Source organism: Clarias gariepinus, chromosome 16, assembly GCF_024256425.1.
Source record: "Clarias gariepinus isolate MV-2021 ecotype Netherlands chromosome 16, CGAR_prim_01v2, whole genome shotgun sequence".
NCBI classification, from domain to species: Eukaryota; Metazoa; Chordata; class Actinopteri; order Siluriformes; family Clariidae; genus Clarias; species Clarias gariepinus.
In genome coordinates, this window is record NC_071115.1 from 6,715,164 (window position 1) to 6,739,667 (window position 24,504).

Below are 24,504 nucleotides of genomic sequence, written 5' to 3' on the forward strand. Positions count from 1 at the left end.
TGTTTGAATGACCCTTGTGTAGCTTGATGCAAAAAATGTCAGGTTAAAATGTGAAAGTACATTAAATTTTTTCAACCTGAATGCTTACACGCACATTAGCATATATGTGATAGATAGCTGATGTACTAAAGTGGTCTCTCTCTCTCTCTCTCTCTCTCTCTCTCTCTCTCTTCCTTTTCTCTCTCTCGCTCTTTTCCTCTCTCGCTCTTTTCCTCTCCCTCTCCCCCTCCTCTATCCTTTTTTCCCCCTCTGTGCATACAGACAGCGCTCATCTCTGGTCTCTCCATTACCCTCTGCTCTGCATTTGTCCTCAGTTGCGTGCGCTCTTCTACCGCGTGGATGGATGGAAGTGGAGTATGAGCACGTGTGTATCAGTACAGGCAGGAAAGAGAGAGAGAAGGCAACGCTGAAGCAGACTCGAGTGAGCGGCTCGGGGAGCGTGTGAGAGACCGAGGCTGATCAGAGCTGCGCGTGCATGTAAGTATCCCCCCCTGTTCTTAACAGCATCTGTGTGTGTGTGTGTGTGTGAGTGGGTCACGTTTGTATCAGCTTGTTTGTTCAATGTTGTTGGGAGAAAACAGGAGGGTGCGTGGCTCCATCTGTCCTTACGAGAGCAGGAGGCACTGGAATTCCGAGGTCCTAACATATTCACTTTACACACACACACATTCTCACACGCACACACACAGCCGGCTTAGGATCGAGCATCATCTTCAGGCTTGACCCGCCTCCCTGACTCTCGCACTCGCATACACAATACCGGATGTTTGACTGCATGTCAGGCACTTGTACTTGTTGTTGGCTGTGTGTGTGTGTGTGTGTGTGTGTTTATTCATGGTTCGTCTATGTTTGAGGTGCTCTGTCTGTGTCTAAGAGAAGATAGAGCTGTTGTTGTGGAAAGTGGAGAGACAGTAGGCTCGGTTTTGGGGCAGGAGAAAGGAGAGAAAGTGGACAGATAGGTGCTGGAAGGAAGGACGGAAGGAAGACGGTAAAATGTAGAGCAGCGTCTTTTCCTAATCCTCTGTTCCCTTCTTACAGACAAACTCTTCTTGTCTTTCTGCATCTTTTTCACATGTACACTACGTATGGGGCAGCTGCGCTTTCACATCAGTTACTTTATATAAGCCACCTCTCTCTCTCGCTATATATCAGCTGGAACCCAAGGGGACTCTTCGGCCGAGATCCATTTCAATGTGTTTTTGTGTGTTGGGTGTGTGTGTGTGTGTGTGTAAATCCTGGCCTCTTTTATTACTTCCACTTGTCATTGCCAAAGGTGTTGTTCGATTGGTCGTCATCTCACTCATCCTTATTTTTCTCAGGCTCCACTGTTGCCTTACATCTCCAAGGTCCCGGTTTGATTCCCAGCCAGGCTTAATTACTGTCTCTGTGTGCATGGAGTTTGCATGTTCTCCCCGTGCTTGGTGGGTTTCCTTGGGGTACTCAGGTTTCCTCCCAAGGTCCGAAGACATGTAGGTTAGGCTGATTGGCGTTCCCGAATTGCCCGTAGTGTGTGAATGAGTGTGTGTTTGTGTGTGTGCCCTGCGATGGATTGGCACCTTGTCCAGGGCCCTAAGTCTCCTGGGATAGGCTCCAGGTCCCTTGCGACCCTGAATACAGGATAAAGCGGTATGGACGATGAGTGAGTGAGTGTGCTCAGACAGGCGGTTCATATCCTACGCATATCCGATTTAAACAGAGACTGAAAAAACACTTACAAGCACTGGTTTAGCACCGTGGCATCGCATCTACAGGGCTGGGGGTTCGATTCCCACCTCGGCGTCTGTGTGCGTGAAGTCTGCAGGTTCTCCTGGTGCTTGGTGGGTTTCCTCCAGGTGCTACGGTTTCCTCCCACATTTCAAAGACTTATTATTTGTCACATGTACCTTACATCACAGTGGACTTTCTGCTCAAAGTTCTGCTGGGGTCAGAGCTCAGAATACAACGCCCCTGGAGCAGATAGAGTTAGGAGCCTTGCTCAAGGGCTTAACAGTGGAGGCCTGGCAGTGCTGGGGCTCCTAACGTTCCCATTAGTAATTCACAGCTTTAACCGATCCACTACTGCTCAGATGCCTATAATCCCTAGTTGGACTACAGATGGTCCCTAGGTTCCTAGATGGATTGATGGTGGTGTAGTGGTTAGTACTGTAGGCTTGCACCTCCAGGGTCAGGGTTCAATTCCTGCCTTGGGTCTGTGTTTGCATGTGGTCCGTCCAAAGACCTGCAGATGTGCCCTGGGATAAATTGGCATCCCATCCAGTCTTTGCCCCAAGTCCCCTGGGATAGACTCCAGGATTCCCGCGACCCTCAACAGGATAAGCAGTATATCGAATGAGTGAAAGATAAAGAGAGAATAATATTTGAATCAGTGTACATGTATTTTTTCCTTAGCATTCAGTGTGTGGTGTTTTTCAGCATCAGGCATTTGAAACAAGAGCACAACACTGATTAAAACCAGCATGAAGGTAGGCCAGGGGTAAACAAGTGGCCCGGCTTCTTTTGTTTTTTACTTTAAATTACTTGTTTTTTTGTTGCTGTTGTCGTAGCAGAATATGTAAAAAAAAAAAAAACCCTATAATTTATGTAAAAACAAACTGCGGTGAAATCTTTGTGTTGTTTGCTGGGAAACAAGCTGGGTAACGGTGACTTTCACATAACTGCTGTGGGTCTATGAGCACAAAATTCTGAATAAACAAAATCCCATAAGGAGCCTATCCCAGGAGATATAGGGCACAAGGCGGGGTACACCCTGGAGAGAATAGTAATTCATTGCAGGACACACAAACAAACATTCACAAACTATGGGCAATTTGGAAACGCCAGTTAGCCTAATCTTCATGTCTTTAAATTGTGGGAGGAAACCGGAGTACCCTGAGGGAACCCACCAAGCACGGGGAGAACATGCAAACTCCATGACACACAGCGAATTATCTGCCTCCATCTAACCCTATCCTTTGCATCTCCTTCTCTTACACCAACTAACTTCATGTCCTCTCTCATTACCTCCATAAATCTCCTCTTTAATCTTCCTTTAGACCTTCTGCCTGGCAGTTCCAACATCAGCATCCTTCTACCGATGCTAACCACTAAAAGGCCTTTTTTGCCTCAACCCTTTTTTTATTTATGGGAAATTATGTGGGATGCAACCCAGACCAAACTAATCACATGGAACACATTGTCATATTGTCATATGGCGTCACAGCAATATTTTCTTAACTTGTTTTATATCAATTTGTTCAAGAAATACAGTCAGAACAGGTGAAATATAAAGTATGAACTGTTATTAAATCATTAGAATTGATTAAATTTACATCTTTATTTTGAAAATGTCTTGGGTACACAAGTTCACAGATTGTCACATGACTGCACTGGCATGGTCACTGAGAGACTTCCTGAGTTAAAGTCAAGGATAAAGCTGAATAAGAAATTTTCTAGGAACGTTTAAAGGATTTGTGACTCCGGCGTGACCATGGGTCCTCATGGCCTACAATATATTTTAGTTTCATCCCAGTACCTTCATCTTTCTTTTCCACCTCTTGCATCTCTTCGCTGTCTCGCTGTCACGCCTACATGGAGGTACAGTGCCATGAAAAAGTATTTGCCTCCTTTCTGTTAAATTTTTCTTTCGTATATTGGTCACTTAAATGATTCAGATCTTCAAACTAATTTTAATATCACATACACAAGGATAACCCGAGTAAATACAAAATGGAGTTTTTAAATGATGATTTCATCTATTAAGGGAAAAAAAAGGCCGTCCAAACCTGAGTGGCGTAGTCAAAGTCCGGACTTAAATCCTTAAATCCTTAAACAAGGCCGATTATGCTTGAAAAACCCACCACTGAATTAAAACAATTCTGAAAAGAATAGTCGGCTGAAATTCCTCCACGGCGATGTGAAAGACTCATTGTCCGTTATCACAAACGCTTGACTGCAGTTGTTGCCGCCTAGGATGGCACAACCAGGTATTAGGTTTAAGAGGAATTACATTTTCAGATAGGGCCAGGTAGGTCTGAACAGGTTTTTTCTCTTAATAAATAAAATTACTGCATTTTGTATTTACTCGGGTTATCTTTGTGTAATGTTAAAATCTGTTTGATGATCTTAATCATTTAATTGTGACAAATATGGGAAAAAAACACAGGAAGGAGCAAATACATTTTCACAGCACTGCATACTGTACTTTTATGTATTCTCTAAACACGAGGGAAAAATATTTAGCATTTTTTTTTCCATCTCTTCTGTAGCTGAGTGTGTATTAGGCAGAGGTGAAAGTCCATAAGTGCTGTACTTCGTTACTGGTACTTTGTTACCAGCCTTGGTGCTAATGCTGCTCTCAGCAAAGTCTTCACTGTGTACAACAGGTCATTTTCTATTTTCAAAAGTTATTGCCATATTTTCTAAATGTTCATTTCTAGACGACTTATCTGCCTGCTAGGAAGCAGTTATGACTCTGGGTTTCTGATCCAAAGGTCGGGGGCTCGAGTACCAGCACTGCCAACTTCCCACTGTTGAGGCCTTGAGCAAGGTCCTTAACCCTATCTGCTCCAGCCGTGCTGTATCCAGCTGACCCTGCGCTCTGACCGCAGCTTTCTAACTGGGATTTACAAAAAAAAATTTAATCAAATTCACTGTCCAGTAAGGTACATGTGGCAAATAACTGAATCTTAATACACAAATTAAGCTAAACTCAGGCTACATTGCCAGCAACACAATTACATTTAGCAGACACCCTTATCCAGAGCGACTTACATTTTTCTTTATTGTATTATACATCTGAGGGTTAAGGGCCTTGCTCAAGGACCCAACAATGGGACTCCGAACCGCAGTCCAATGCCTTAATCACTGTGCTACCCCTGACTCAATGAAGCACCAGACAACTACAGTGGAACCTTGGATTATCCACAATTCCGCAGGGCAAAAGAGAGAAAAAAAAATCTAAACAAGAAGCGCATGCATAACACATGATACTCGGTACTCATAAACCAAGACTTGTTTGTTTTCCAAGTCAAAATTTATTAAAAAACCTTTGCTCATCTTGTGGAACATTCGCAAACTGCGTTACTCGCAATCCGAGGTTCCACTGTATAATGTAAAAAATTTTATAAAAAAAAAAAATGAAAAAAATGTACACAAAGTCCGTACAGGATCCTGAGCTACCCCTGCTTTCTACTTCAATGCATTTCCGCATGGCATTCTGTTACATAACCAAAGTAGTATGTAGTATTGCTTCCTGTAAATTCATATGATGAGACATTTTTTCCTAACAAGATTCATACATTAATGTTGAAGAATTTTTTTAGTTGCTTAATTCAAGCCCTTTTTATTCTGTTGGACACAGGCAAGCCTCAGCACGTCACGCCCCCGAAACAATGCAGCAATTAGCATTTACTTCCATCAGAATAGAGTCATTTACATAAAATTTGTCTCCGAATGGAGCGCTAAGCACAAGGGGCTGTTTTTGATGTGTCTGGGGTGAGAATCTGACATATCATAATCTGTCTGTTTTTTTTTATTTATTTAATTTAATAACAAACATTTATTTGGCAATAAACATTTTGGAAAGGAAACCACCTATTGTTTGTGTAGATAGGTTTTTTTATTGCTACAAATAAAAAAATATATATTTTAAGGGTTAAAGCTACAGTTACATAACTGTATAATTTGCCTTCCCTAATCACGCATCAGGTGTTTGAAATCGAAAGATGGTTGCAGACAGCATTGAAACAGCATGTCCAGTCGGGAAGCAGCCAGACAGACAGCCAGACAGCCAGACAGACAGACAGCCAGCCAGCCAGCCAGACAGACAGCCAGCCAGCCAGCCAGCCAGACAGACAGACAGACAGACAGACAGGCAGACAGTGACTCTTTTATTATGACTTAAAGGCTACTGTAATAGCTAATAAAAGCTCAGTACTTTTGATATTTAAAGGTGAATACTTTTGTACTTTTGCTCAAGGAGAAATGTAAATAGAGGACTTCTACTTTTCCTTGAGTAATATTTTACCTAGTGCACTGTACATCTACTTTGACTCAAGTACAGGCTTTGTGCACTTTGCTCACCTCTGGTATTAACAGTGCATAAATCACTTACCCTGAACTTTTTCTGTTACATATACATTACTGCACAGTGATATTCTTTATTCTTCACATAGCCCAGCTGCTTGTTAGAAGGCTGGGATCAGTTACTATACAGTACCTTTGGAGCAGACAGGGTTAAGGGCCTTGCTCAAGGGCCCATTTATGGCAACCTGATGGAGATGGGGCTCAAACCCCCAACCTTCTGATTAGTAACTCAGAGCCTTAACACACTGAGCCATCACTTTATATCATGAAGATACACAGAAATGGCCATAATACTAAAGTACTTGTGTAATTAATGTAGTTTGAAAAAAATTACATTTAAACATATATTCAAACGTTTGGTTTGCATAAGTATTTATCTTAATTTCTTTAAAACCTCTAAAATATTTCTAATGCAAGCTGTTTTCATGAGACTTCTCATAATTAGTCGAATGGAATCCACCTGTGTACAATGAAACACCTGTTTCAGGAAGGTTTCAGATTTTCTTAGACTTTACCCAAGCAGACAACATCATGGAACCCAAGGAGCTCTCAAAGCAAGTTTGTGAGTAAGATCTGAATAAGTGTGTGTTAGAGTTTGGTTGGAAATATCCCTCATTTTGAGCATCTGTTGGAGCACTTTTAAATCCATTACTTTAAATGGAAAAAACATGGCACATGAACTATGAATCTGAAAGGAGGAGGCTGTCCAGGAAAAGAAAAAGCCCAGGTAGAGAGAGAGAGAGAGAGAGAGAGAGGATCCTTCATAAAAAAGAAAGAGGATAAGGGTAAGTCTGAACATGATGCTTTAATGTCAAGTAATACACTTCAGGTCCTACAAAATGTATAAGAAAAATACTAAAGGTTGAGTGTTTGTGTTGCATTTCTGCTGGTGATGTGTTAGCACAGTGGTTAGCACCTCCATGGTTGAGGGTTCCAATCCCACATTTGGGTCTGTGTGCATGAAGTTTGCATGTTCTCCCTGTGCTTGGTGGGTTTCCTTCAGGTGCTCTGGTTTCCTTCCACAGTTGCAGACATGCAGAGTGGGCTAACTGACATTTTCAAGTTGCTCATAATGTGTGGGTCAGTATACTGTATGCATGCGTGTGCTTGTGCCCTTTGACACCCAACGTGTCCCCTTCCTAGTGCCCCATATCCCTTGGGATAGGTTTCAGGCCTCCTGAGACCCTGTACGGATAAGCGATAGACAGACAGACCGAGTATTTCTTTCAGCTGTGTTTGGATATGTTTTTTGACTGCGGCTTTGCTTTCTCTCTTCTCTCACAGGCGTGCCGGTGCCCATGATGGAGCTGAAGGACAGTTGTGCCAGCGAGGGCAGCCATGAAACTGAAAGTGCTGGCACAGGCAACCTATCAGGCCACTTGTCCTGGCACTTGTTTGCCCAGCGCAGCACGCTACACGGACTGCGCTATGTTTTCCCACATCGTCGTTCCTCAACACTGCGACGTGTGCTCTGGACGGCAGCTCTATTGGCCTGTCTTGGTGTCCTGGCACTGGAGGGTGCGGAGCGCATAGCCCACTTTCTATCATATCCACACGTGGCTAGCGTTGGCGCCGTGCCCGCGACGAGCCTGGTGTTCCCTGCTGTCACCGTGTGCAACCTGAACGCCTACCGCTTCACGCGGCTCACCCGTAACGACCTGTACCATGCAGGAGAACTGCTGGCACTGCTGGACGTGCATCTGCATGTGCCCGAGCCACAGCTGGCCGAGCCCCACGTGCTCGACTTTCTCGCAGAGCGCGCCAATTTCAGTGGCTTTCGGCCCAAACCGTTTAGCATGCGAGAGTTCACCGAGCGCGTCGGTCATGACCTACACGAGATGATGCTTTACTGTCGCTATGAGGGCCAGGAATGCAGCCACCGGGACTTCAAAACCGTGAGTCCTCTGATTATAATTTTTTTCTAATGGCTTTGGAAAGGTGAGAAAAACCAGCCTGATTGGTCATGGGGACTTCAGGCATATCGCCAGCACCTCATCACTTTTTGGACCACTTACGGAATCATTTAAAATGTTTGGTTAACCCTTGGATGGATTTAAATGGATTAGGTAACCTTGCTAGGTGTCCTCGCTTAGTATAAATAAAACATATGCAATTACTTTAGGAGGACTGCGAAATGGGATGGGTTCTCTACAGACGTTTATGCATATCAGACTCTTTTTTTTTTTTTCTGCACACACAATCCGGTTTGGTGTGATATTATGCTAATCCTCAAAAAAGAAAAAGAAAAAAAAAAAGCTGGCTCTGATGAAGCTGTCCCAATTTTCACCATTATGACACATCTTGTATTTTAAAGATTTGACCATCTTGGTTGGAATAATGATAATGATAGTGGTAGCAGTGGGTGAATGTGGGCGCTGTTGCTCATCTAAAGCTCTGCTTTAATTTTCCTCCTCCGTTTTTTTTAAGTCATTCTCTTACTGAAAGACGAATGTAGAATCCAGCGAATTAAAAAATAAAATCAGAGCTTATTTCATAGGAACATACAACGATATCAGTTCAGTTCAGCCTTTATTTGTCACATGTACTTTAATGCACTATATTTTTTATTCTAATATACAAAATCCTTTATTCTCCTAGTTAGTTGGCTGGGGTCAGAAAGCAGGGTCGGCCATTATATGGCGCGTTGCTCAACAGTGGCAGTATGGTATATCTGGGGCTTGAACTGCTGACCACCTGATCAGTGACTCAAAGCCTTACACACTGAGCCAGAGCCACCCCTAATAAGGGGAATTTTCAAAAATATCCCAGTTTAAAAGCTAGAGTCGGAGCACAAAGTCATCCAAGATACCGGGCCCCTGAAGCAGGACTTCAGGGGCGTAACCCCTAACCCCTAACCCTAACCCAAACCCTAACCCAAGCAAGACTTGGCGGTGCTGGTGCTGCAACCCTCGATTCTTCGATCAGTAACCTACAGCCTTAACCATATGAGCCACCACTGTCCCAAATACAAAACCAGACCTTGTATCATAAGAAAGTAAAATGGCATCAGGGGCACCATGCTGTTAAATAATCCCGTTTCGGATTGTAAATCCGGCCTTGCTTAAGGTCTTTTTTTTCCTACTGTGTGTCATGTTTTATCAGATGTAAAGAGGAAAGAGAGAGAGATGTAAAATGACTATCTGCTTTGAAGATTCAGCTTTAAAGATAAGTGTGTGTGTGTGTGTGTGTGTGTGTGTGTGTGTGTGTGTGTGTGTGTGTGTTGGAGCTCCCTTGGTGAGTCTGGCTGTATTTGTGTGTGACCCACTTCCACACACCAGAATCGTGCACACACACACACACACACACACACAAACAAACACACACACACACACACACACACACACGCACACACACACAGAGCATTGCACAACATTTGATGATGCTAATGTTTGTGGGAGGAAAAGTAGTAAAGGTTAAATTTATTGTGACACACCTCATAATGATTATAAACAGACACATTTGGGCAACGTTGGCCTTCACCGTTTTGTCGATTTGCTGACCCTGATTAAGTGCTGCCCAGTGGAGTAATGGCTGTTATCAAGAGTGTTTAGCTATGAAGCCGAGACTAGCAATATATCAAAACCTAGTCATAGTTAAGAACGGAGATTAATTACTGCGTAATATGCCAGATTAGCATAATGTCAGTTTAATAGTTGCCATGACGACGCTTCAGGGCGTTTATTGAGGCAAACCTTAAGAGCCCAAGGAGGCAAGAACAAGGTGTGATTGAACACTAGAGTTATCACTGTTGTTGAACAACTCTAGAAACTCAAAATTTTTTTCCTGTGACGCACTACCCAGAGAGACCTGTACTGATTTCACCCTTTTTTTTTTTTTTTTTGGAAAATATAGCAAGGTCTCATACACCAGAATCATAGTGCCTGGTTAAGATAACCTCCCATGATGCTGTGGAAGCACTGAGGCATTTAAAACCAGATTTTCAGACAAGAGCTCTTCTCTGAGTACCTGACGTACTGGATAGTAGGTGTAACACAGTGGCGCCAAACTCATTCTCATTACCACACTTGGTGAAAGGTCAAGTGCGTCAATACTTCCTCTTGGTCTTTATTAACATTTATCTGAAAAGTACATTCCGATCACAACAACTGATATCTGAATATCACCTTTTAGTATCACTATCAGTACGGCATCTGCAGCTCATTAACCAAATAAAACAAACAAAAAAAAATTTCTTTAACCATGAAGTTTCTAAAAAAAGTTTTTACCAATTTTTTTTTTTACCTCTAAATAAAAGTGATTGCGTAAGTGTTTACCTCTGTTGCTTTGAAACATTTAAGTAGTTATTTTGGTAGAAGACAAGGGTACAGTGTCAAACTTCCAGCCTGTTAATGAAGAGTTGTATCATTAGCACATTTGTTCATTTATACCCCAGAGTTTACTGCTCGATTTTGTGGAATAACACACTTTATTTTTTTCACTTCAGCGCAATTAAGGTAGCAATGGTTCAGTGGTTAAGGCGTTGGGTTGCCAATCAGAGAAATTGTAAGTTCTATTCCCTGTGATGCAAAGACCTTAACTCCTTAATTGCTCAGATATTTCCTGTGTTATTTGCTTTGGAGCCAAATAACATCTACCAAGCACCAGTTCGATTCCAACCTAATGCCCAAACCCAAGCCATTGGTTGCAAGCCCAGATAAAATGGGAGGGACCAGCTCCTGGAAGGGGATCTGGCATAAAACCTGTGCCAAGTTGTTCATATGGATCAGCTGGTGCGACCCACTGATGGGAACAATTGAAAGACTGTAAACCAGTGTTTGCATTGTTATACAGCTCGGGTCGTGTGTTTAATGACCGTGGTGTAATGTACCTAGTCATTTTGAAATTGTGTAGATTGTACAATGTTGATCTAAACACACCAGTTGAGATGAAGTGCTTTAGCTGTATAGAGAGCATACAAGACCTTGTCCACACACACACACGACAGTAGTTTTTCTATGCTTTTTGGCCTCATTTGCAAGTAAAATCTGTTTAAGGCCACTGCAGATGGACTTTTTGGAGAAAACCTTCCAGGGACAAATTTAATGCGTTCCGGAGGCGAGTTCTTAAGGTGAAACTTTGTATTGTGAAACACTTTTTTTCAAAGGAAATAATGTAATTGCAGATAATCCGTTCCAGCTACCCCAAAATATTACCAATATTACCAATTTCCAACTCTATAATCAATCATATTTCTGCGATCAAACCATTTAGAAACAACATTTAAATATGAAATAAATAGACATTAAACCTCTACATTTAAATATGAAATAAATAAACATTAAACCTCTGTTGTTGTTGTTAGTCTTTTGGCTGCTTCCGGTAAGGGGTCGCCACAGCGGAATATCCAGTCCGCACAACAACTTGGCACAGGTTTTACGCCGGATGCATTTCCTGACACAACCCTCCCGGCTTGGGACCGGCACTGTGTCCAGTGGCTGGGGGTTTTGGGCACTGGCTGGGAATCGAACCCGGGCCTTCCGCTTTGAAAATGAAACGGAAAGTGGCTCAATGAGGTGCTTGCCATTGTTTCTTGATACCTTTCTTAGAATACATGGTAATATGTCTTTACTAAATCTTGTTAAATGCAAAAACAAAAAAAAAAACAAAAAAAACATAAAAAATGTTGCTTTTTTATTATTTTTATGTAAATTTGCAAGGCAGGATGTTTGTCTCCTTTGTTTGATGTACTTAATTTTTTCTAGGCTTCTAAATGGGCCAACATGACTTATATTCCCACCTTGGCATGCTTTGACTGTGTTTTTACACATTTTATACACTTTCTTTCTTTTTAACAAGATATAGATGATATATTTCCTCATGATCGAGGAAAAACTCATTTTATAAAAATACATTTGTACTGTACATGTGGACCAATCCTGTGTCCTTTCTCTCGTTCAGCTGCACATGTTCAGGTCATAAAAAGGCTTTCCCTTTTTTGTACACTGAATCTTTAAAAACACAAAAGAATATTAGTATGACCTTTAGTTGAACATCTCATCTTAAGCTGAAAATCCACGTAGTATTTTTACAGAGCAAGAACTCAACACCAGTTCACATATCTCTCTGTTTTTTACCATACAACGTTTCACTTCTGACTTTAAGCCTATACCCAAAAGAACTTTTACCACGGTATAGGTACCATGGTAATACAATGGTGAATAATATAATGGTATTTTAAACAGTACCACTGGCTGATATAGTACATGCAGCATTATGTTGTACCGTGGTATACACTTTGGTACAATGCTAAATATACTATAGTACAAATCAGGGTTCTACCAGGCACTATGAAACATGTAACAGGACGTTGTACAAAATACAATATACAGTATGTATTGTGATGGTAAAATTTATACCTTATAATTGGCTATTTCTACTGGGTATGGTACCATTTAAAGATTATCCACAATACTTGGTGGGTACCACAATGGCTACTAAAGTTCAGCAGGTACAGTATGTACAGTAGTATGGTACAGTGAAACTTAAGCCTTTATTTGCTCCCGTCAAGGATCGAATGGTCCACTGTGGCGACCCCTTGACAGGCCAGCCGAGAGGAAGTGTGTTTTTTCACTTTTGCGTGGGCATATTTATTTATTTATTTATTTTAAAAAGCATTTAAAAATGATGGAGGAAAAAAACTTTCTAAAATTTTAAATGTATAAAAATACATATGTATATGTGAACTAAGCCTATGTCCTTTCTCTCGTTCAGCTGCACATTACCAAATTATAGTACTGTACATTCCATAATGTACCATAGTATTACCATGCTATTTCACACATTAGGAACCGTAGAACTTTTTAGAATACCAGGTTATAGAATACTACCATAGTGTCTTTGAAATATGGTGTGTTTTTACATTAAGGCACTTAGTTACTGGTCGGAAGGTTGGCGGTTTAAGCCCCAGCTCCTCCAGGTTGCCATTGTTGGGTTCTTGAGCAAGTTCCTCAACCCCTTCATCCATCTGCAGGGGCGCTGTCTTATGGCTGACCCACACACACTTGCACACTAAGGGCACACCAATCAGCATCAGCCTAATCTGTATGTCTTTGGACTGTGGGAGGAAACCGGAGTACCAGGAGGAAACCCATCCAGCACGGGGAGAACATGCGAACTCCATGCACACAGACAGGAATCAAACCTAGAACCTGGAGGTGCAAAGTGACAGTGCTAACCACCAAGCCACAGTGCCACCTCAGTAATATCACATTATGACAAATTATTTTCTATAAAGTTCTGTGGTGCTTACGATCATAATGTCTGAAATAGCATGGTAATATTATGGTATATTATGCTATGTGCTATATTATAGCATTTAAACTTTATAGTTTGTGTTCCATAAGTTTTATACAACAGCCCTCGGACAGAGCTACGCATTAGGCTCGCACGACTCGCCACATTTGTTTTGCATTTTGTTCAAAGGCCCTTTGGCACTTCTAAATGCTTTAAAGATTTATTTATTTATTTGCTTTCTAAACGTTTAATTTCAACCCTATCCTGGTAAATTCATCTCCTGGAAGTAGGACAGTCCGCTCGCTCTTATCCTCCGTGACAAGGGACTGAAACGACATTTTTCATGTGCTATTGGATTCTTTTTGTGCACTGATAAAACTTTAAGTGTGTGTAAGATAAATGAATGCAGTATAGCAGTACAACCCTTCAATAATGATTTTAAATAAAAAATAAATAATATGTTTGTGGACTTCAGTTCCTTCGACATGACGAGCTGGAAATGTTTGAGTGAGTAATGCGTGTAGTTGAATGTTTGATTGTTTAATTGATGAATAATGAATAATTATCCCCAACAATGACAAGCGAGTTATAAGGAGTAGCACTGAGCACTAAAGTGTGTGTGTGTGTGTGTGTGTGGGCCTGGGAGAAGAGTAAAAATAGCATCATAGGAAGGGGTGTGTGAGATCACTATGAGATCATGTAGAAGAATGTGTGTGTGTGTGGTTGGTGGGACAGCATCTAGGTAGAAATGTATCAGTGTGATGACATACTGTAAGAAAGGGAGAGAGGGAGAGAGGGAGAGAGAAAGAGAGAGAGGGAGAGATACCTGCCAAGCTGTATTTTTTGTGTTTTTCCAGTTGAATTTGAACAAGTTGGGTGAGATGAGTTACATTAGAGAAAGCAGTTAAGCCATGCAGAACAGTGGAGTGTATTGTCATACACACTCTGCAAATCTCCTACCAAGCTTTATATACTGTATTTATTCTATTACAAACCTACTTCCGGCCAAAACACAGTATTGGTGCTGATTTAATGTTTTTATTTTATACATATAATACAGAATCACGCTTTCTTGAAATCTTTTAACTTGCTAACATTTACCCGTTTTGGAAAGATGATTTTATACTGTATGTGCCCCCAAAATGGACATTGTTCAGCATTATACTGTCTCGCTTCAAACAACAATCATTTGAAATGCTATTTATTCATATTTCTTTATGATACTAAAATTGGTGTGACGCATATGACCTGTAAAAAGCGTTGCTTTAAGAGTTTTTTGGAAAAGCTTAAAAAGAAAAATATGTGTAGTGTCCGTAACCATGTCGAATTCATGTTGCAATATGTTAACAATTTTGCCTTTTAGAATAATACACTTTTTTTTAGTGTATTGTAGGTTTTCACGTGCAATCTAAATCGCCAAGGTTCATCTGAATATACAGTTAAGATCGTTCAAAAAAGTTCCGGACACTACAGACGTAAAAGGGCGTGAAACTGTATTTAGCAAATGTGTTTCTTTTTATCTGATAAAAAATAAAATTGTGTATGCATATTAACAAAAGAAAAAATAAGGCATGGATCAAGAGATAAGAAGCATTATATAGTATTATTAAAAATAAAATGGTGTGGTATAGCACCGATATCATGTTCTGATGGTCTGGCCGTTTAAGTATTCATACAGCAGCTTTCAGCGCAGAGTGAACATGCGTGTAAGGATGTGTGTGTGCTGGGATTTTTATTTAATGACTGAGTCTTGATGAGCACTCTAACAACCAACATCAGTGTGTCAAATTGCATCGAAATCAAAGCGAATGCATTGTTTCACCCTGGACGTCTTTCCTTCTTCAGCGCCCCGTCTCCATTAAGCCAAATAAGTTCTGTCAATCAAAAACCATCTTCCTTAATGCCATTTGTTATTTTTACAAGTCAGGCTGCTTTGTTGATGTATTTGAAGGTTAACTGTGCTCAAGAAGTGAACACTTTTTTTTTATGTCGGAACTACTATTTGAAAAAGCGCAATCATTGTAAATCACTGCAGCCTTGATTAAAACTATAACCCTGTAGCAACATATTTTTATAGTTTCCCCCCCTAATTTGGACCTTCAACATGACTGATGGAAGCCAGGCTTCACCTATAGTTCCTTTGATAACGCTGCTAATCATGTTGTGTCACATGTTATGGCGTAGCAAATTCAGATTCAGTTAATTGTCATTTCAACCATATAGAGTTTAGAAAACAGTGAAATTAAACATTCCTCCAGGACCAAGGTGCTACATACAACATCAATTATGGCTTATGGAAAGAACCTGATGCACAGTCTGGACGTGAGTGCCCGAATGCTTCGGTACCTTTTTCCAGATGGCAGAAGGGGTAAAGTGTGTGTGAGAGGGGTGTGTCCGATCAGCTACAATCCTGGTGGCTTTGCAGATGCAGCATGTTGTGGAGATGTCTTCGATAGAGGGAAGAGAGACCCCAATGATCTTCTCGGCTGTCCTCACTATCCGCTCTGGGGTTCTTGCGGCCCCATATGGCACAATTCCCAAACCAGACACAGTGATGCAGCTGCTCAGGATGCTCTCTATAGTCCCACTATAGGAGGTGGTCAGGATCGCTGGTGGAAGCTGGGCCTTCCTCAGCCTTCTCAGGAAGAAAAGACATTGTTGGGCTTTCTTGTGCAAGAAGCTGGTATTGAGGGACCAGGTGAAGTTCTTTTCCAGGTAGACACCCAGGAATTTGGTCCTGTTGATGATCTCCACAGAGGAGCCGTTGATGTTCTGTGGAGAATGGTCGCTCTGTGTCCTCCTGAAGGCAACAGCCATCTCTTTTGTTTTAGCAATGTTTTGCTTGACATAAAAGAGCGAAAGAGAGCGTATGCTATCCCTCACACCCAGACGGCACAGCCAGTTTTGCCCGCTTGGCTCCCAGGTTGGCTGCCACATTTTTGGGATTTAAACTTCATCTCTCAATTATACAGCAAGTGTTCTTTCTTGCCTTTAAATAAAAACATCAGAACGTTGAGCTGGACTGAGAAAATATAGCGCCTAGAGCTGTGCATATGCATGACCTGACAAGGTGTTTCTTAACTTCAAGGCACTCCTGATGCCATGTACAGATGCTCAATTCATTTTCACTTCATTTTCTTCGACAGGTTGTACTTAAGTCTTCAAAATTATGGATAATTAATAATAGGTGTTTGGACACAAAATCTTTGTTTGCTCAAAACATAATGAATGTTTATGGAATGTAAAATTGTGAATCTACCCATCATCCATGAATTGACTATTATATTCATTTGTTGTTGTTATTGCAATCTCTTTCCACTGAAAATTTTTAGATTATCTTTCCACTAGAGGCATGACGGTGTAGTGGTTAACACTGTGAGCTTGCACCACCAGGGTCCGGGTTCGATTGAGTAGGTTTCCTCCAACAGTCCAAAGTCATGCAGACTAGGCTAATTGGGGTTCTAAATTGCTTATGTTGTGTAAAGAAGGTTGTGAGTGTGTGTGCGTGCCCTGTGATAGATTAACACCCTGTCCAGGCCCGCCTCGTGCCCTAAGTCTTCTGGGATAGGCTCCAGGCACCCTGTGATGCTGTATACAAGATAAATTGGTGATGGTATGATCTAATTCGGCTGAATTTAGTCAGAAATAGAGACAAGAACTTTGATTGTTTTTAAGAAGGTTTTATAATATGATGTGGTCTTTTCCACGCCTTTATGCCCATAAAAACAACCCCCTTATTGTGCTTCTTAATTCCTCATGTTGTAACATTTCCTATAGTCCATATTCAGATCAATATACATACAGTACAAACAGCTCGTTTCTGCTGGAAACCTTTTCCTATGGTCTGTTTGTCTCCGGGACGCTGTCTCTCTGACTTACATGGTAATGATGGGTTGTTTTTGAACAAGTGGCACAGGGCATCTGGCCAAAAAGCTTCTCTCTGCTGATAATAAACAGAGATCTTCAGACATCCAGTCCCATAACCAGCTGGTAAGTTTATCGAGGTGTGGTGAATGCAACAAGCAATACAATTCAGACTCAGGATTACAGGGAAAGACAAATAATAAATTAATTACCTAGACAACCGGTGAGTAAAAGCTTTTTTGCATCCCCTCCCCACCTTTTTCTCCTGGAATCAAGCCGGCCTGATAATGTAATTTAGGCAAACGAGCTGAATTCCTGTGTTGAGACCTAATCCGTTTCACAATATAATTATCCTCTTCTAACAAAGTCCCTAACGTGGCACATCATGTTTGTGATCTAGACAGAATGGCCAAAGTTTCAGTTACAAATCTGAGTGCTGTGTCGCAAGAAAATAAAAACCCTTAATGTCACGGTTCAGAGGCGGCATGGTGGCTGTGGTTAGCACTGTCGCCTTGCACCTCCAGGGTCCGGGTTCGATTCCCACCTTGGGGTCTGTGTGCATGGAGTGTTCATGTTCACCCAGTGCTTGGAGGGTTTCCTCCGGGTGCTCCGGTTTCCTCCCACAGTCCAAAGACATGCAGATGTTTGTGATTGTGGGATAGGGTCCAGGACAGACCCCAGCCCCCCTGTGACCCCTCCAGCCCCCCTGTGACCCTGTATACAGGATAAAGCGAGTGAGTGCACAGCCCTGATACTGAACAGATCATCTTCATTCTAATATGAAAAAAATAATCTTTCTGACAAACATATCGCATCTTGGCATAGTGCGGAAGGTGGAGAGATTTAAGGAACGCGTTATAGTTACAGAATTGAGTAAAAATACAGGAAGAATGTTTTTTTTTTCTATCTTTATCTTAAATTCAAGGCCATCTATGAATGCAATTCTGATGACGGTCCCTTGTTGTGTTTAGTGCCTGAAGTGCCTGGGAGCCCAGCACACGAGTTCCCCCCCCCCCGGTCCTCATCCGAGGTCATAGCCAGTGCGCTTTTAGGGTAAAAGCATCAACTCATATTAGCTGTGACATTTTCTGTCTCACAGGCTTCCATTGGTCTTTAATACAAAACACAACATTCTCGAAGCTTTTTACTCTGAATTTCTGGAAAATAAACGAACAAACTGCTGCCTGCCATGAAATTGAGTTTCGTCTTAAAGCATCATTTCGGGTTTTTGCCGGTGGTTTTACCACTTGCGCTGCGTGTAATGAAAATCAATATATTGTTTATTTTTCCCTCTGCGATTCTAGTTTTGCTGAATTTTTTCCTGGAAAACGGGGCCATGTCTATGATTGTCCGCACATGTGAGGAGAAAATGTTCCTGCAGTGACGGCAGGACAGGAGGAGCGGGAGGAGTGTTTACAGCCAGCGATGTATAGCTATGGCATGATTACATTGAAGATCACTATTATCTACTATAATAATAATAATAATAATAATAATAATAATTAGTTATAGAAATACTAAGCATAATTGGCAGGTTGAACTGAATAAGTCTAGAGAACTTGTTGACCGAACTGACATTTTTAGTTAATCTATGTATTAATATAATTAAAAAAACATTTCCAATAAAAACCTGCTCTTAAATTAAAAATAAAAGCACTGTTTTCAGCAAACATTCTATCGACGGCAAAACAATGTATAATAATATTAACAAATTATCTGTTTTTATTTCATGGCCATACTTCATGGTATACTCTTAGATTCTACTTTTTTTTCTTTTTTACTCTTAGTATAATGTAGTAGGTATGTCGTGGCATTTGGATGTTCTTTGCATTATCAGAATATGCCAGCCCGCATGGCATTTCAGATTCCGCACTGCACTGTAGCACGAGTCGATGACCTTTCTCAGATCTTTATTTTTCCTCCTGCTAGTGTCTCTTTTTCCGCTACGACGGCTCTCTGTGGACCGGCTTTTAAACTCTGCCTGCTGTTGCCTTTCCTGTTCCTTCTTCACTCCACCTTTGATTTTTGCTTGCACACATGAACACACTTCAGTGCTGATACAGTAGACTGTTTTCTGTCTCTACACACTAAGCAGATCTCAGTGGATCCCAAAGGAAAAATACCAAAAATACTCGCTGCGGTGAAATGATATAGATTTTTCTGTAAAAAAATGCTATCCATCTATCTATCTATCTATCTATCTATCTATCTATCTATCTATCTATCTATCTATCTATCTATCAGTGAGGTGGTATCAAAAAGTTTCAAGTCTACAGTAGTTTCGTAACACACCAACAGATGGCAGCAAAGGCAGCATGCACAGTCACAGGGAGCACCGACCCTCATAAGTCAGTGTGCCAAAAGACATCATGGTGTGTCCATTAGGAGCTGTGCAACTGGAGCTATTCCGAGCATGTGTGTCACCATGTCTTCTGTTTCATCATGGACAGCAAGATAGAACAACGAGGGGACGTGAACTTCTGTGTGAATCTGCCACACATATGTTTAATATGATTCTGCAAGTTTCAGAAGAACTTAAAAAAAAAAGAACATCACGTCGAGAGATCAGGAAGATCTTCAACGAGCTCAATCTTCGAAAATGTAAAAACTTGTGCATGATGATTGTTAGGGTACAATCCACAACATTGCTGCCATTGACAGTCCAGATTTGAACAGTGTGATTTAAACATGCGCCGTGTTGCTGCCAAGTTCATCCCCAGGCTGCTGCCCCAGGAACAGAAGGAACATGGCGTCGAAGTCTGCCAAGAACTCGGTCAGCGTGCCATGGATGACCCGTCCTTCATGTCAAGGATCATCACAAGAAGCAAAAATAGGGTGTATGAGACAAAGCATCAGTCTTTATGGTGGAAGAGCCCCCCATCTCCACGACCGAGAAAAGACAGGGCAGGTCCTCAGCTCGACAGAGTGCATGCTCATCATCTTTTTCATGCATCAAGAAATCGTCCCAAGGAACCAGACAGTAAATAACGAATTGTACTGCAAGGTTTTTTACGGCGTCTGAGAGAGGACGTACGGTGAAAGCCTCAGCTTGTATCTATCCATCCATCCATCTACAATTGGGCAAATCTTCTTAACATTTCAGACAGTGGAAATCGCACACCTTTTATCTCCTTCCTCTACCTAGCAGGCGTCAGTTAGATTTGTTGTCAGATCCTCAGTCAGCTGCATGCTTGTTAAGTCTTAGCACAAGGTGTGAAGCGTGCAAGAATTTATTACGCTCTGGAATCGTTGTTCCTAATGACAATTCTTCACTTGCCAAATGAGTCTAAATAAGTCGATTAGGTGCTTAAAATGAGTTCATTAAGAACTGAGACGTGATTATCTAAACTTCTGCACATGCTACAATTTAATCGAATAGAATATATACGATTTTTAACATTTAATATTTAAAATTTGTTCTTAAGGCTTTGAACAAAACAAAGGAACAATGTTTTTTATATGCTTTGAAAGTGAGAGTTGTGTTTACTTCTTTTAAATTCAGAAATGGGTGAAACATGTCATTTGGCCAGGGGCGCCCCAATTTTGGCACACAGCTGTATCTATTGGAAGGGATCACAGTAACTTAGGTCTGTTTTGTTTAAAAAAAAAAAAAAAAAAATCTTGTATTTGTGTCTCTGTTCAATTAGCCCAACTATGTGTGCCTGTATGGGTGTATTGCTATTGTCCCCCACAGTTCCTTTCGTTGTGAGTGTTTGTCAGGGTGGTGTGTACCTCGTGTAGTATTAGAATCAAAAGCAGCTCTCGGATCCAATAGTGACGATTGTCAAAGAAATTGTTCTTGTTCATGTTTTATTTTCCCCAATTACTATGTACCGGCACCAAATCTAAACATTTTTAGCTTTGTTTGAATTGTGCTGTTTACCTATTTGTAGATTTCCACCCTCAGTGCCCCTGTAATATAGGAGCTGTGACTACCCTTCGATGACAGGTTGTGTTTTTCTTCAGGTCTTATGAGAATCCAGGAGATTGCGTGGAAGATGGATTAGAGTGGAAAAAGGTGTTGGTCATGTATGTGCATGGGGATTAACAGGAGTGACAGTATTTCACCCAAAAATGTCATCCAGTCTATTGAATTTTTGTACATTTCTTCCCCCCCCCCTTTTTTGTCACTATGCCCCTGTTGGTAGAAATGACTTTTCAAACATAGTGAGCTGAGAGACAGAGGGCGATTACTTTAGTCTCCTTCAGCAGCAGGAGAGGATCTGGGATCCTCCCCTCGACGCTTCCCGCACACACTTACACGGAGAAACTGTCAACTGTGCAGGTCTGGTGTGTGTGAAAATCAAATTCTAAAAGAGGGAAGTGAACCACAGGAGACACCGAGGCGGATTTATTCTTTTATAGTCTCCTTTAAGAAAGACAGAGAGAAAAATCTGAACTTGTAATCTTCTGAATATATACAGTGGATCTCAAAAAAAAAAAAAAGGACACTTTGGTGAGGACTGAGCTGATAGCAACGCAAAAGTGGAAATGTCAGTTCAGAGATTTGAATTGGTGCTGGTTTGAATAGGTAGATTAACAGGTTTATGTACAATTAGTGTAAGCATGCATCATTGATGTGTAAAGAGTTTGTAGAGTTAAAAATAAGCGGATCAGCTTTAATGTAATCATTGATATTTACATGTAAGGTTGAAGCCCACGTACATGTCTGTCTGTCTGTCTGTCTTCATGTACAGCAGAACTCTCTGTCTAACTTATTAATACAACAAAATTTTATTTTGTGTGGTTGAATATCTTATGCCTTGTTTACGATAAAAAATCGATCGGATAAAGAAAAAGTTTTTTTTTTCTTTTAATAAGAACTAATCCCAGTAAAAATATTCAGTTTAGCTTTTTTAATTAATATCTATTTCTGCAGGTGTTAGTTTATATATAACTTAGTAGCTTATTTTAAAGTTGATTGTTAATTCTGACATATAACTGTTCATAACATTGCTTTTACACAACATTTTGATTTCACTTTTGGTGCAGGTTAAACATCAGGCAGATATCTAAGTACTGCAGACGTTTCTTTAAATTCTGTCCGGACACTTTTGCCTGATGCTGTGACACAATCTGGCTGGACAGACATACAGACATACAGACAGAAAATTTTCTGAGAATGGTTTCTGGTCCTTCAATGTATGAAACATAAAGCCATCATTGAAAGAGTGAGTTCTGACCAAAAAAACCCCCAAAAAACTTTTGTATAGATATTGCAACATTTTTTGACGTTTATTTAAAGTTGCTTTATTTAGAAAAGCCACTGCTTAAACTATTTGCTTTAGATGGTGCTGCTACTAATTTTATACTTTTCCCCAGATCCATTCTAATACAATAATAATAATATAAATAATAATTATAATAATATTAACAATAATAATAATAATTATTATTAATAACAACAAAAAACTACTGTATATACTAATTGCATGTTTTTTTAGCTGCATTATGAACAAAGACAAATTGTAGTTGAGGATTTTTGTTAATTAAAAAAAAAAATTGTAATAAAAAATATATTTTTTTATATATTTTTCTGTAATATCGCCTAGTCCTACAATGGCCATTTAGCTCCATGAAAACATACATGCGTGCACACACAATCAGCACCACACTCTGATCCACTACACAGGATTGTTGTTCCTGGATCTCACTCCTTATGATTTTAATTCTATTCACTCCTGTCATTTATAATTCAGAAGCATTAAAGCCTTCTGGGAGTATTGTTGCTTAAGCTTCCACTCACACACTGTGGAGCTATATTACTTTGATTGTGAATTCACAACCACAAACCAAAAAGCTTGACTTTTTTTTCCCCGGGAACACAAAACAGTATGCAGTAACTGTATGCAGAGTGAAGTTTAATAACTTCATGATGCGTATTTTACAATATTTTATAACTGAACTTTAAACTACAGCTTTATGAAAACTTCCACTTGTATCAGTAATGGAGATTGTCATAGGTCTTTTGTGTCCAACAGGAAGGACATTTCGCTTCCACAAATCAATAGAAAAAAACTGTAGTCAAACATATGCATTTGCAGGAAAGTTAGTCAGCGAGTAATGGCAGATGCTTCAGTATGAAACTGGGGATTGGGCGTAATTTCACTTTTTTTTTTTTTTTTCTCAACCCCTCAATTTGTCTATAGTCTAGCCCCTTCTAAGTGGTAGCTTTCAGACTAATACATTTCTTTAAAAAAAAAATAAAAAATCTGAAAAGAGAGCAGACTGAAATCGAGCTTGTAGGCTTGTATCTACGGTACCAATCAAACGTTTGGATTTATTTTCTTCATTCTAGAAAAATACTAAAACTATGAAATAACACGTATGGCATTAGGTCATTAACTAACACCAACAACAACAACAGTTGGTTGATATTTTAAGATACGAAGGTCCGCTGTTCTGGAACAGTTCTTGCAGGAACAGTATTGTCAAATGCATTTGCAAAACCCATCAAGCACCATCATGAAGACCATCCCAGGAAAGCAAGATCAAAACTGCTGCAGAGGAGAAGTTCATTTAGAGTCACCAGCCTCAGAAATCACTAATTAACAAACAGAGCCGCAGATTAGAGCCGTTATGGAGGATTTACAGATCATAAGTAGCAGATACATCTCAATATCACTCAGCTTTTATACCGCTTTATTCTGTATTCGGGGTCGCATGGAACCTGGAGCCTATCACAGGAGGCTTACGGCACGAGGCAGGGTACACCCTGGACAGTGTGCCAATTCATCACAGCATCTCAATATCAACTGTTCAAGTGAGATTATTGCATATTTTGGATGCCTTCAGCATTTCTTGTTTCTGTAGTAAGAAACAAAAGCAAAAAAATATATAAAAAATCAGGGAAGACCACAGAATTAGGTGTGTCCAAACTTGTGTCTGGTAGTGTATATACTGTACATATAAACATCTTGAGAAGTATTTGAGTAGTTTGTGTTCTACAGCTGCTCACGTGTCGGATTGTTTGGAGCATTAGGAAACAAGCGGACAAAGCAGAGTAAAAAAAACTCATTAAAAAGCAAAACATGCTGGCTGCAACTTGTCTCACTGGAAACAAAGCACAGACTAGACTATATCAAATAATTAACACATGCAGTGAGTCATACTTTAAGCCCAAAACATGAGGACTTGTTATTGTATAGTTTAATTAGAACAATGTATGTTGAAACATGGAGGAAAACAGGTTTAATGATGAATGCATTATTATTTCCGCAGGATAATTAGGTTGCAATGCCTTTCATTTAAAACACAGCGTCGGGACATTGTTGTTGTTAAAAAATTAGAATTAGTATTAAAGATTGAGATAACATTGAATATGTGGCCCCATAACAACAATGC

The 24,504-nt window shown here is 40.5% G+C and overlaps 1 protein-coding gene across 1 annotated transcript; it reads left to right on the forward strand.

Annotated features, from left to right (window-relative positions):
* Positions 1 to 385: 385 nt before the first annotated feature.
* On the forward strand, positions 386 to 18,548 carry LOC128544565 (acid-sensing ion channel 2-like). The gene is made up of 3 exons (XM_053514768.1): positions 386 to 477; positions 7,348 to 7,958; positions 18,465 to 18,548. The coding sequence occupies exons 2-3, from the start codon at positions 7,362 to 7,364 to the stop codon at positions 18,471 to 18,473; spliced, it is 606 nt and encodes a 201-aa protein (XP_053370743.1). The 5' UTR covers positions 386 to 477; positions 7,348 to 7,361; the 3' UTR covers positions 18,474 to 18,548.
* The last annotated feature ends 5,956 nt before the right edge of the window (positions 18,549 to 24,504 follow it).